The sequence below is a fragment of the Schistocerca serialis genome, chromosome 10 (genome assembly GCF_023864345.2).
Source record: "Schistocerca serialis cubense isolate TAMUIC-IGC-003099 chromosome 10, iqSchSeri2.2, whole genome shotgun sequence".
Classification (NCBI taxonomy): Eukaryota; Metazoa; Arthropoda; class Insecta; order Orthoptera; family Acrididae; genus Schistocerca; species Schistocerca serialis.
This window is the reverse complement of record NC_064647.1, coordinates 58,337,389-58,350,542: the sequence shown is the minus strand read 5'-3', so window position 1 is coordinate 58,350,542 and position 13,154 is coordinate 58,337,389. Positions and strand designations below refer to the sequence as shown.

The following is a 13,154-nucleotide window of genomic DNA, read 5'->3' as shown; positions in this document are numbered from 1 at the left end:
CAATTTCTGCCTTTAAATGCAGGTGTTTTACTCCGAAGAATATTGAAGACTATACTTATGCCCTTTGGTTCATAATGGCGTTTAAGTTGTTTTAACTTACCACTCATCCATCCACCAACAGTTATTTTGTTCACTTTGTTTTCTTTTTCACATACAACTTTGTAATCGCATTACACCACATCTTAAATCACTCAACCCACCTATCAGATGTGGATAGCACTCTGTCTTCAGGCCACAAGTGGCCCATCAGGACCATCTGACTGCCGTTTCAGCCTCAGCTGAGAATGCCGACAGGAGGGGCATGTGGTCAGTACACTGTCGTTACAATGGTTTTATTTGACCGCAGCCGCTACTATTCGGTCGAGTAGCTCCTCGGGTGGTATCACGAGGCTGAGTGCACCCCGAAAAATGGCAACAGTGCACGGCGATCCGGAGGTCACCCATCCGTGTGCCACCCACACCTGACAGTGTGTAACTTCGGTGATCTGATGGGAACTGGTATATCCACTGCGGCAAGGCTGTTGCTCACAGATGTGGATAAGTCCTCAATTATGAGTATACTGCCCATCTCCAGCGTCTTCACGTATCACACCGTTCACCAGGATGTTTGAACACAATTTCTGAAACCATTTCTTTGTAATTTCTTCCAGCTCTGCATATCTGAAGTAACTTTTGTAGTTCTTTCTTCTTGGATTTGAACCACATTTGTTTGCACTTTCCAAAACTTAGTTACCTTTTTTAGTGATGGTATTCAGTGTGGACACAAGTCTCCCTACACTACGTGCAAGTTCAACACACATTCCAGGATGAATCGCAGCTTCCCTGAGAATTTTTACTTTTTCTTCCATCTGAACTGTCTTCGCATCTACATTTATAATATTCTGCACCTTAAAACTCTAACAGAAAAATCAATGTTGTTGAACATCTAACAGCCATAAATGTATTAGCTACGAGTGACACTACACACAATTAAGATTCTCTGCTCGGTGGCTGATGGGAGTTGCTGTGGCAACATATCAAACAGTCTCTGTGTATATCTAAAGCTTTCTTAGTGCACCCAACCTTGTCAACCTTAGCTAGCTGATGATAGTGTTTAGTGTGTCCATGTACAGTAAACCAAACTGTATTAGTAGTTACAAATACTGGACAGTGATTATCCACTGTGTGTAATTATAATCACAAGGTGAAGGTAGCACTGAAATAATGTGGTTACAGTAATCACAGTGGACAGTACTGTCACTGGAGACAAATAAATATTGATGTACATCATCTTCCAAATTGTATTGAAAATTACTCCTGTGAGCCACCACATCAGATGCCCCCTCGGAGTGAATAATTAATATATTCTGTTAGCTTGGCAGCAGCAGCAGCAGCAGCAGCGGATGCTCCACTGGCGACATTAACTGTTCTGACTTACAATGACAAATAACCGATGCAGATCTAGATAGAGGGAAGCTCATGGCGTGATGTCTGTGTAAAGACCACCACCACACCAGTGTCATTTTATGTGAAAGACTTTTTTCCACCATCAACATTGTTTGCTTAAATCATAGGATACTTATAAATCTCATAACACAGAAGTGGGCACAAATTAATGCTTTTAACATAGCAAATTTAATGGAACCCAAGAAATACGGAAACATTATGTGAAAGTGAGATTATCCTGTATTTATCAAACCTTTTTTTTAAAAGAGCAAAAGTTTATTGGAACTGCAATGTCAGATTAATTATTTTTTGATTTTATAATGCCATAAACATGTGATTAGCGTTACTTTGGAGGGGAAAAAAATGTTAACCACTTTTTCTCACCATGCATTAAAAATGATAGGCAGAAATAGATAAGCTGTGAAGGTATTAAATTATTTTGAGAGAGCACATGAATAGCATTCGCAGTCAAGGAATAGTTTTTAATAGCATTTGTGAACTACAATTTGCAATCTATTAAGACAAAACTATTCTGGCTGATATACACTATACCTAATTATGTTCTACAAAAGAAAGTATTAATGAAACAGAGTGCTGAAATATCCAATGAATCTAACAATAAAACAGCCACATACAGAGCTCAAATGTTGCAAATTAACAGAAAATAATTAGTATTCAAGTTAAGCACGCTACAAGCTCTTCACTTGTTAACCTATTACGGGAGCTTCCTTACCGCAGTGTTGCTCTGGTCAACAATGGTAACCTCACGTTTCTTCATTTCCCTGTTTGTTGTTCTCGCTGTGAAAACCTCAACGCCACCAGCTGCCTTTAGTACGCCAATGACATCTGCACACAGATAAATAAAACAAAAGATTAATGGTGGCTTGTTGCGTAATCACAGTTTTAAAGACATAGTGTACTCACATTTGAAATAAATGTTAGTTTGTCAAATTTATCAAGCACGTAATGTGAAGTTTTCAAAAAGAAGGTTATTTCTAAAGAAGTTTTAATGTAATGCCCATTGTTCAGCTATCAGGGCCTGCCAACAGCTGTTGACACAGGGGTTGTGGTGGTGGTGGTTAGTGTTTAACGTCCCATCGACAACGAGGTCATTAGAGACGGAGTGCAAGCTCGGGGTAGGGAAGGATTGGGAAGGAAATCGGCCGTGCCCTTTCAAAGGAACCATCCCGGCATTTGCCTGAAACGATTTAGGGAAATCACGGAAACCCTAAATCAGGATGGCTGGAGACGGGATTGAACCGTCGTCCTCCCGAATGAGAGTCCAGTGTGCTAACCACTGCGCCACCTCGCTCGGTCACAGGGGTTGTGTCACGTGGATTGGGTGAGGAGAGAAATAACGCTGGAGGGAGGGGGGGGGGGGGAGGGGGAGAGGGGGGGGAGAGAGAGAGAGAGAGAGAGAGAGAGAGAGAGAGAGAGAGAGAGAGAGAGAGAGAGAGGGGGGGGGGGGGGGGGGGGGGAGCTGGGGGAAGGTGGCTGATGGCTCAAAGAGAGCTGGTAGGTGTGCGAGGTACAGTACAAATGCGGCACACGGGCACCAGAGCCGGTGGCCTGTAGGAGTGGTTCGGGAGGGGGTAACAGAACAGAGGAAGGGGGGGGGGGAGTGTTTGGAAGACGGTGCAAAAGCAGAGGGTTAGTGGAGATTGAGGCCAGGTGGATTATGGTAACAAAGGCAGTGTTGTGAAAAACTCCATCTACATAATTCAGAAAAGGTGGTTGTGTGGGGAAAGATCTAGATGGCACACATTATGAAGCAGCAACTGAAATCGAGTGAGATGTGCTCTGCACAGTGTTCCGTCGCAGGGTGGTCGATTCTGCTCCCAGATACAGTGTGGTGCTGCCCACTAATTCTAGCAAACAGCTTACTGGTGGCCACACCAATATAAAATGCTGTGAAGAAATTGCAGCAGGTCTGGCACACAGCACGGCTGCTTTCACAGGTGTTGCTGTCCCTGATAGGGTACGATAAGCCCATGATGGGACTGGAGTAGGTATGTTGTGTCAGTGTCTCAAGACAGGTCTTTACCTAGGTGAGTGGGACCGGCACAGAGATTGACCTGGATACTGTGCAGATTTGGTGGAGAGCAGACACCACTTCATGAGGGGTGGGAAAGATCCTGGGTAGAATCCTCAATTCTGGGTAAAATGATAAATAGTCTAAGCCCTGGTGACTGTTCAGCTGCTACAATCTGGGATGATATCAGGTGGCAAGTGCAGTGCCTGATACCTTCAGCATTCTGGGCGAGGGAATTCTAATCACTGCTGATATGTCATTTTGGTGTATAAGGAGTGACAGTTGTCAAAATGCAGACACAGACATTGTCAGTGGGTAGAAGTATACTTGAAGCCAACAGAACTGTGGAGGGCAACTACAGATATTTCCGTTTACTTTGTGTGCCTGTTGACAACTGAGTTGTTCCCTTTACTCTTGAATTATTTACATTCCGCCAGAACTTTCCGTACAATATTTAAACTACTGTGAAAGTTAGCAAATTATGCATAAGTCAATACATTTAAATATATCTAAAAACAAGGATTCTGTAACTTACCAAACGAAAGCATTGGTACGTTGATAGAAACAATAACAACAACAAAAAACACAGACACACAAATTTCAAGCTTTCGCAACCCACGGTTGCTTCATCAGGAAAGAGGGAAGGAGAGGGAAAGACGAAAGGATGTGGGTTTTAATGGAGAGGGTAATGAGTCATTCCAATCCTGGGAGCGGAGAGACTTACCTTGGGGGGAAAAAGGGACAGGTATACACACACACACACACACACACACACACACACACACACACACACACACACACACACACACACACATATCCATCTGCACATAACAGACACAAGCAGACATACATAAAGGCAAAGAGTTTGGATAGAATGTCAGTCGAGGTGGAAGTACAGAGGCAAAATACGTAAAGGCAAAGAGTTTGGATAGAATGTCAGTCGAGGTGGGAGTACAGAGACAAAGATGTTATTGAATGACAGGTGAGGTATGAGCTGCGGCAACTTGAAATTAGCGGAGGTTGAGGCCTGGTGGGTAACGGGAAGAGAGGATATATTGAAGGGCAAGTTCCCATCTCCGGAGTTCTGATAGGTTGGTGTTAGTGGGAAGTATCCAGATAACTCGGACGGTGCAACACTGTGCCAAGATGTGCTGGCCATGCACCAAGGCATGTTTAGCCACAGGTTGATCCTCATTACCAACAAACACTGTCTGCCTGTGTCCGTTCATGCGAATGGACAGTTTGTTGCTGGTCATTCCCACATAGAAGGCTTCACAGTGTAGGCATGTCAGTTGGTAAATCACGTAGGTGCTTTCACACGTGGCTCTGCCTTTGATCGTGTACACCTTCCTGGTTACAGGACTGGAGTAGGTGGTGATGGGGGGAGGGTGCACGGGACAGGTTTTACACCGGGGTGGTTACAAGGGTAGGAGCCAGAGTGTATACCTGTCCTTTTTTTCCCCCCAAGGGAAGTCTCTCCGCTCCCGGGATTGGAATGACTCCTTACCCTATCCCTTAAAATCCACATCCTTTCGTCTTTCCCTCTCCTTCCCTCTTTCCTGATGAAGCAACCGTGGGCTACGAAAGCTTGAAATTTGTGTGTGTTTTGTTGTTGTTGTTGTTGTTGTTGTTGTTGTTTCTATCAACGTACCAACGCTTTCGTTTGGTAAGTTACAGAATATTTGTTTTTAGATATATTTTTCCCACGTGGAATGTTTCCCTCTATTATATTCAAAACATATAAAACATGAGAATCAAATCTTTCATGACAGCACTGTTGCATGAGATATTCTTTGACTTCTTGCCATGTTAATTCAGGGTAAAATCTCAAGTTTTTGATAATTACTTCCATCTTCATCACGAGCAACTGACTGTCCCTTTTGAGTGCAAGAGCAGTTACATCGGCCAGTCCAGCTGTACCATTTCTGACCACTATGCAGAACATCAACAGAATATTAAAAATTGAGAACTGGAAAATCTGTAGTCTCACAAAACCAAAATTGTGTTTGATGAAATAAAAACTTTGTCCTAGGTTCCTCCATACTGGGATTCTGTCATTAAAGAGGCTTTAGAAGTAAAAATGTGTGAGAAGAGCGTCAACCCAGACAGCAGAGATGATCTTAGCAGCAAGTGGAAGCGATCTCTCGACACAGAAGCAGTAGCAATATTTGTTGCATTGTTTGTTGCAACGTTTATGCTAGACAGGAGCAGTGGCACCACTAGCACAGACGTGACACTATCTGCGACAGAATTATCAACCAATTAGAAGCCATCTGTGTGCTATATAAGGCCACTATAGCAGCGGTTTTGACAGTCAGTTGTCTCTGATGAAGATGATAATGATAACTGCGGAAAGCTTGATGTGTTACCCTGAACTTTGTGGCAAGAAGTCCGAGAATGTTTCATATAACTAATAAAAAATACCCATAAAAATTAGTAGCCTGTGAATGTTTATAACCCTGATTGCAAATGAAGTTTCAGATAACAGATGAAGCAGTCTGTTCTCGTCACTGTATTTTATTTTCCTCTGTAGGACAATATTTCACTTTCATTTAGTCACATTTAATTATGCAAATCCACCAGAAAACTGAATCCTCCAAAGATTTATGTAATATGTAACTGCATAACCTATGACCGATCCATGTCACTCAATGCATCACACATGAAGACAGAGGTATTTAATAGTTAATTAATCATTTGGTCATTAACTCAGATACACATCACTGAAGTATGGTGTGCATGTAAATTCAAAGAAAACCACCGAAAAGAGTGCATAAGAATACTCAATATGTTTGTTTATTTTCAATTATCTTCTTATGATTATGAGTGACACATATGTGTGTGTGTGTGTGTGTGTGTGTGTGTGTGTGTGTGTGTGGCTGAATGGTCAGCATGACAGATTGTCAATCCTCTGGGCCCGGGTTCAATTCCCAGCTGGGTCGGGGAATTTTCTCTGCCCAGGGACTGGATGCTGTTCTGTCATTATCAAAGTCGAATGCAGGTCGCTGAAATGGTGTCAAATTGAAAGACCGGCACCCAACGAACAGTCTGCCCAGGGGCGTGCCTGACCATATGATTTTAAATAAATGTGTGTCTGTGTGTGTTAAGTTCAAGCATCAGAAAACCTGCGTACAGTGGTTGCTGATCACTCAAGGAGCTGAGAGCTATATTGGTTAGCATTAAGTTCAAGAGCTGCAGAGACTTTATACATCATCATTTTACAACTGACAGTCTCTGGACAGTAGCTTGGAACTTAGAATTGTGTGCTGTTCTGATGACTAAGTTTGACTGTGGGTCAATACTTTAAGACCGGAACTTCCTGGCAGATTAAAACTGTGTGCAGCACTGTGTCTCGAACCTGGGTCCTATGCCTTTTTCTACATGTTTGTGGATTTTAGACTATGAGCAGTGGATGAGACCTGGAATTATCTGTACTGCTTTTGGTGATGGGCTCCATGGAGATTAAAAATTCCTTTTTACATGCAGATTGTCATATTTTTTGTGGACTAACTGTTGGACTTCTGCGAAACTGAAGCACTACGGGACTTTGTATTTGGATGAGTTAAATAAATAGTTGCTTAAGAGAATCTGATACGTGATGTTTGAATATACATTTTAACTGCAATTCGTAAGTTTAATTGGCACTCCACTTACATCCACTAATTGTTTCACTGTTAAGTTTGAATGACAAATTATATATATATATATATATATATATATATATATATATATATATATATATATATATATATATATATATATATATATATATATATATCTCTAAAAACAAAGATGATGTGACTTACCAAATGAAAGTGCTGGCAGGTCGACAGACACACAAACAAACACAAACATACACACAAAATTCAAGCTTTCGCAACAAACTGTTGCCTCATCAGGAAAGAGGGAAGGAGAGGGAAAGACGAAAGGATGTGGGTTTTAAGGGAGTGGGTAAGGAGTCATTCCAATCCCGGGAGCGGAAAGACTTACCTTAGGGGGAAAAAAGGACGGGTATACACTCGCACAAACACACATATCCATCCACACATATACAGACACAAGCAGACATATTTAAAGACAAAGAGTTTGGGCAGAGATGTCAGTCGAGGCAGAAGTGCAGAGGCAAAGATGTTGTTGAATGACAGGTGAGGTATGAGTGGCGGCAACTTGAAATTAGCGGAGATCGAGGCCTGGTGGATAACGGGAAGAGAGGATATACTGAAGGGCAAGTTCCCATCTCCGGAATTCTGACAGGTTGGTGTTAGTGAGAAGTATCCAGATAACCTGGACGGTGTAACACTGTGCCAAGATGTGCTGGCCGTGCACCAAGGCATGTTTAGCCACAGGGTGATCCTCATTACCAACAAACACTGTCTGCCTGTGTCCATTCATGCGAATGGACAGTTTGTTGCTGGTCATTCCCACATAGAATGCGTCACAGTGTAGGCAGGTCAGTTGGTAGATCACGTGGGTGCTTTCACACGTGGCTCTGCCTTTGATCGTGTACACCTTCCGGGTTACAGGACTGGAGTAGGTGGTGGTGGGAGGGTGCATGGGACAGGTTTTACACCGGGGGCGGTTACAAGGGTAGGAGCCAGAGGGTAGGGAAGGTGGTTTGGGGATTTCATAGGGATGAACTAAGAGGTTACGAAGGTTAGGTGGACGGCGGAAAGACACTCTTGGTGGAGTGGGGAGGATTTCATGAAGGATGGATCTCATTTCTGGGCAGGATTTTAGGAAGTCGTATCCCTGCTGGAGAGCCACATTCAGAATCTGATCCAGTCCCGGAAAGTATCCTGTCACAAGTGGGGCACTTTTGTGGTTCTTCTGTGGGAGGTTCTGGGTTTGAGAGGATGAGGAAGTTGCTCTGGTTATTTGCTTCTGTACCAGGTCGGGAGGGTAGTTGCGGGATGCGAAAGCTGTTGTCAGGTTGTTGGTGTAATGCTTCAGGGATTCCGGACTGGAGCAGATTCGTTTGCCACGAAGACCTAGGCTGTAGGGAAGGGACCGTTTGATGTGGAATGGGTGGCAGCTGTCGTAATGGAGGTACTGTTGCTTGTTGGTGGGTTTGATGTGGACGGACGTGTGAAGTTGGCCATTGGACAGGTGGAGGTCAACATCAAGGAAAGTGGCATGGGATTTGGAGTAGGACCAGGTGAATCTGATGGAACCAAAGGAGTTGAGGTTGGAGAGGAAATTCTGGAGTTCTTCTTCACTGTGAGTCCAGATCATGAAGGTGTCATCAATAAATCTGTACCAAACTTTGGGTTGGCAGGCCTGGGTAACCAAGAAGGCTTCCTCTAAGCGACCCATGAATAGGTTGGCGTACGAAGGGGCCATCCTGGTACCCATGGCTGTTCCCTTTAATTGCTGGTATGTCTGGCCTTCAAAAGTGAAGAAGTTGTGGGTCAGGATGAAGCTGGCTAAGGTAATGAGGAAAGAGGTTTTAGGTAGGGTGGCAGGTGATCAGCGTGAAAGGAAGTGCTCCATCGCAGCGAGGCCCTGGACGTGCGGGATATTTGTGTATAAGGAAGTGGCATCGATGGTTACAAGGATGGTTTCTGGGGGTAACGGATTGGGTAAGGATTCCAGGCGTTCGAGAAAGTGGTTGGTGTTTTTGATGAAGGATGGGAGACTGCACGTAATGGGTTGAAGGTGTTGATCTACGTAAGCAGAGATACGTTCTGTGGGGGCTTGGTAACCAGCTACAATGGGACGGCCAGGATGATTGGGTTTGTGAATTTTAGGAAGAAGGTAGAAGGTAGGGGTGCGGGGTGTCGGTGGGGTCAGGAGGTTGATGGAGTCAGGTGAAAGGTTTTGTAGGGGGCCTAAGGTTCTGAGGATTCCCTGAAGCTCTGCCTGGACATCAGGAATGGGATTACCTTGGCAAACTTTGTATGTGGTGTTGTCTGAAAGCTGACGCAGTCCCTCAGCCACATACTCCCGACGATCAAGTACCACGGTCGTGGAACCCTTGTCCGCCGGAAGAATTATGATGGACCGGTCAGCCTTCAGATCACGGATAGCCTGGGCTTCAGCAGTGGTGATGTTGGGAGTAGGATTAAGGTTTTTTAAGAAGGATTGAGAGGCAAGGCTGGAAGTCAGAAATTCCTGGAAGGTTTGGAGAGGGTGATTTTGAGGAAGAGGTGGTGGGTCCCGCTGTGACGGAGGACGGAACTGTTCCAGGCAGGGTTCAATTTGGATAGTGTCTTGGGGAGTTGGATCATTAGGGGCAGGTTAGGATCATTTTTCTTCGTGGCAAAGTGATACTTCCAGCAGAGAGTACGAGTGTAGGACAGTAAATCTTTGACGAGGGCTGTTTGGTTGAATCTGGGAGTGGGGCTGAAGGTGAGGCCTTTGGATAGGACAGAGGTTTCAGATTGGGAGAGAGGTTTGGAGGAAAGGTTAACTACTGAGTTAGGGTGTTGTGGTGCCAGATTGTGTTGCTTGGAATTTTGAGGTTTAGGAGGGAGTGGAGCTGGAAGTGGGAGACTGAGTAGATGGGAGAGACTGGGTTTGTGTGCAATGAGAGGTGGTTGAGGTTTGCTGGAAAGGTTGTGAAGAGTGAGTGAGTTGCCTTTCCGGAGGTGGGAAACGAGGAGATTGGATAGTTTTTTTAGGTGAAGGGTGGCATGCTGCTCTAATTTGCGGTTGGCCTGGAGGAGGATGCTCTGAATAGCCGGTGTGGATGTGGGAGAGGAAAGATTGAGTACTTTTATTAAGGATAGGAGTTGACGGGTGTGTTCATTGGCTGAGTTGATGTGTAGGTGAAGGATTAGGTGGGTGAGGGCAATGGATTGTTCGGTTTGGAACTGGTATAGGGACTGATGGAAAGAAGGGTTGCAGCCAGAGATGGGAACTTTAAGTGTGAGGCCTTTGGGGGTTATGCCAAATGTCAGACAAGCCTGAGAAAATAATATATGTGAGCGTAATCTGGCTAGGGTGAAGGCATGTTTGCGGAGGGAATGTAAATAAAACTTAATGGGGTCGTTGTGGGGGTGTTGTGAGGGTGACATGGTATTAGAAGGTGGAAAGTGTAACATGAGGTTGAAATGAAAATGAAAGATAAAAATATATGGGGAGAGATAAGGGTGAACTAGAAAATAACTGGAGATCTGGTATGAAAAAATGCGAAAATGTGTTGGTTAAGTTGATCCTGTGGTGAACTTGGGTTGGTAGACAGCGATGTGCATGAAGGTTAAGTGGTTGTGTTGCCGCTAAAACACGTTAAAGGACGGAGAAATTCGGGAAAATTTCGAAAAAACGTGTAAATGTAATAAAAGGCGTGGTGTTGTGGTGAAAGATTACGAAAATGGGGCTAACAATTGTAAATAATGACGTTAAAACCGGTGGAGAGCGGCTAAAAATGATCAGTGATGTACGAAAAACGGAAGTGGAAATAAAGTAAAAGTTATTAGAACTAGCCGAAATGGTAGTTTAATACGTGAAGGCAGCTGTTATTGAACTAGAAACGGTTAGCGGTATTGTTGAAAGCGCAAAATAAAAATTTTTTGGTTATGGTTTGGAAGTGGGTTACGTATTATAGAGTATATATAGGCGGGATAAAATTGTATTACGGTAAAAAGGGAAGGTGAATAGAAAGTGAGACTACTGGTAAACGCAGAAAGAGAAAATAAGACGACAGGAAAGATTTCGAGATGCAACAGCGACAATAATAAACGTAATTGTTGGGTTCAAATTAATGATATGGTTATAATAGAGGGAAACATTCCACGTAGGAAATATATATCTAAAAACAAAGATGATGTGACTTACCAAATGAAAGTGCTGGCAGGTCGACAGACACACAAACAAACACAAACATACACACAAAATTCAAGCTTTCGCAACAAACTGTTGCCTCATCAGGAAAGAGGGAAGGAGAGGGAAAGACGAAAGGATGTGGGTTTTAAGGGAGAGGGTAAGGAGTCATTCCAATCCCGGGAGCGGAAAGACTTACCTTAGGGGGAAAAAAGGACGGGTATACACTCGCACAAACACACATATCCATCCACACATATACAGACACAAGCAGACATATTTAAAGACAAAGAGTTTGGGCAGAGATGTCAGTCGAGGCAGAAGTGCAGAGGCAAAGATGTTGTTGAATGACAGGTGAGGTATGAGTGGTGGCAACTTGAAATTAGCGGAGATTGAGGCCTGGTGGATAACGGGAAGAGAGGATATATTGAAGAGCAAGTTCCCATCTCCGGAGTTCGGATAGGTTGGTGTTAGTGGGAAGTATCCAGATAACCCGGACGGTGTAACACTGTGCCAAGATGTGCTGGCCGTGCACCAAGGCATGTTTAGCCACAGGGTGATCCTCATTACCAACAAACACTGTCTGCCTGTGTCCATTCATGCGAATGGACAGTTTGTTGCTGGTCATTCCCACATAGAATGCGTCACAGTGTAGGCAGGTCAGTTGGTAGATCACGTGGGTGCTTTCACACGTGGCTCTGCCTTTGATCGTGTACACCTTCCGGGTTACAGGACTGGAGTAGGTGGTGGTGGGAGGGTGCATGGGACAGGTTTTACACCGGGGGCGGTTACAAGGGTAGGAGCCAGAGGGTAGGGAAGGTGGTTTGGGGATTTCTTAGGGATGAACTAAGAGGTTACGAAGGTTAGGTGGACGGCGGAAAGACACTCTTGGTGGAGTGGGGAGGATTTCATGAAGGATGGATCTCATTTCTGGGCAGGATTTTAGGAAGTCGTATCCCTGCTGGAGAGCCACATTCAGAATCTGATCCAGTCCCGGAAAGTATCCTGTCACAAGTGGGGCACTTTTGTGGTTCTTCTGTGGGAGGTTCTGGGTTTGAGAGGATGAGGAAGTTGGCCAACTTCACACGTCCGTCCACATCAAACCCACCAACAAGCAACAGTACCTCCATTACGACAGCTGCCACCCATTCCACATCAAACGGTCCCTTCCCTACAGCCTAGGTCTTCGTGGCAAACGAATCTGCTCCAGTCCGGAATCCCTGAAGCATTACACCAACAACCTGACAACAGCTTTCGCATCCCGCAACTACCCTCCCGACCTGGTACAGAAGCAAATAACCAGAGCAACTTCCTCATCCTCTCAAACCCAGAACCTCCCACAGAAGAACCACAAAAGTGCCCCACTTGTGACAGGATACTTTCCGGGACTGGATCAGATTCTGAATGTGGCTCTCCAGCAGGGATACGACTTCCTAAAATCCTGCCCAGAAATGAGATCCATCCTTCATGAAATCCTCCCCACTCCACCAAGAGTGTCTTTCCGCCGTCCACCTAACCTTCGTAACCTCTTAGTTCATCCCTATGAAATCCCCAAACCACCTTCCCTACCCTCTGGCTCCTACCCTTGTAACCGCCCCCGGTGTAAAACCTGTCCCATGCACCCTCCCACCACCACCTACTCCAGTCCTGTAACCCGGAAGGTGTACACGATCAAAGGCAGAGCCACGTGTGAAAGCACCCACGTGATCTACCAACTGACCTGCCTACACTGTGACGCATTCTATGTGGGAATGACCAGCAACAAACTGTCCATTCGCATGAATGGACACAGGCAGACAGTGTTTGTTGGTAATGAGGATCACCCTGTGGCTAAACATGCCTTGGTGCACGGCCAGCACATCTTGGCACAGTGTTACACCGTCCGGGTTATCTGGATACTTCCCACTAACACCAACCTATCCGAACTCCGGAGATG

At 44.8% G+C, this 13,154-nt stretch overlaps 1 protein-coding gene across 1 annotated transcript in view; it reads right to left on the bottom strand.

Moving 5' to 3' along the window:
• LOC126425104 (replication protein A 70 kDa DNA-binding subunit-like) overlaps positions 1 to 13,154 on the bottom strand; it is a 90,498-nt gene that overhangs the window by 22,772 nt on the left and 54,572 nt on the right. Inside the window, exon 8 of the mRNA XM_050088028.1 lies at positions 2,159 to 2,271. Coding sequence (XP_049943985.1) covers positions 2,159 to 2,271 — 113 coding nt within the window. The remainder of the gene's footprint in view (positions 1 to 2,158; positions 2,272 to 13,154) is intronic.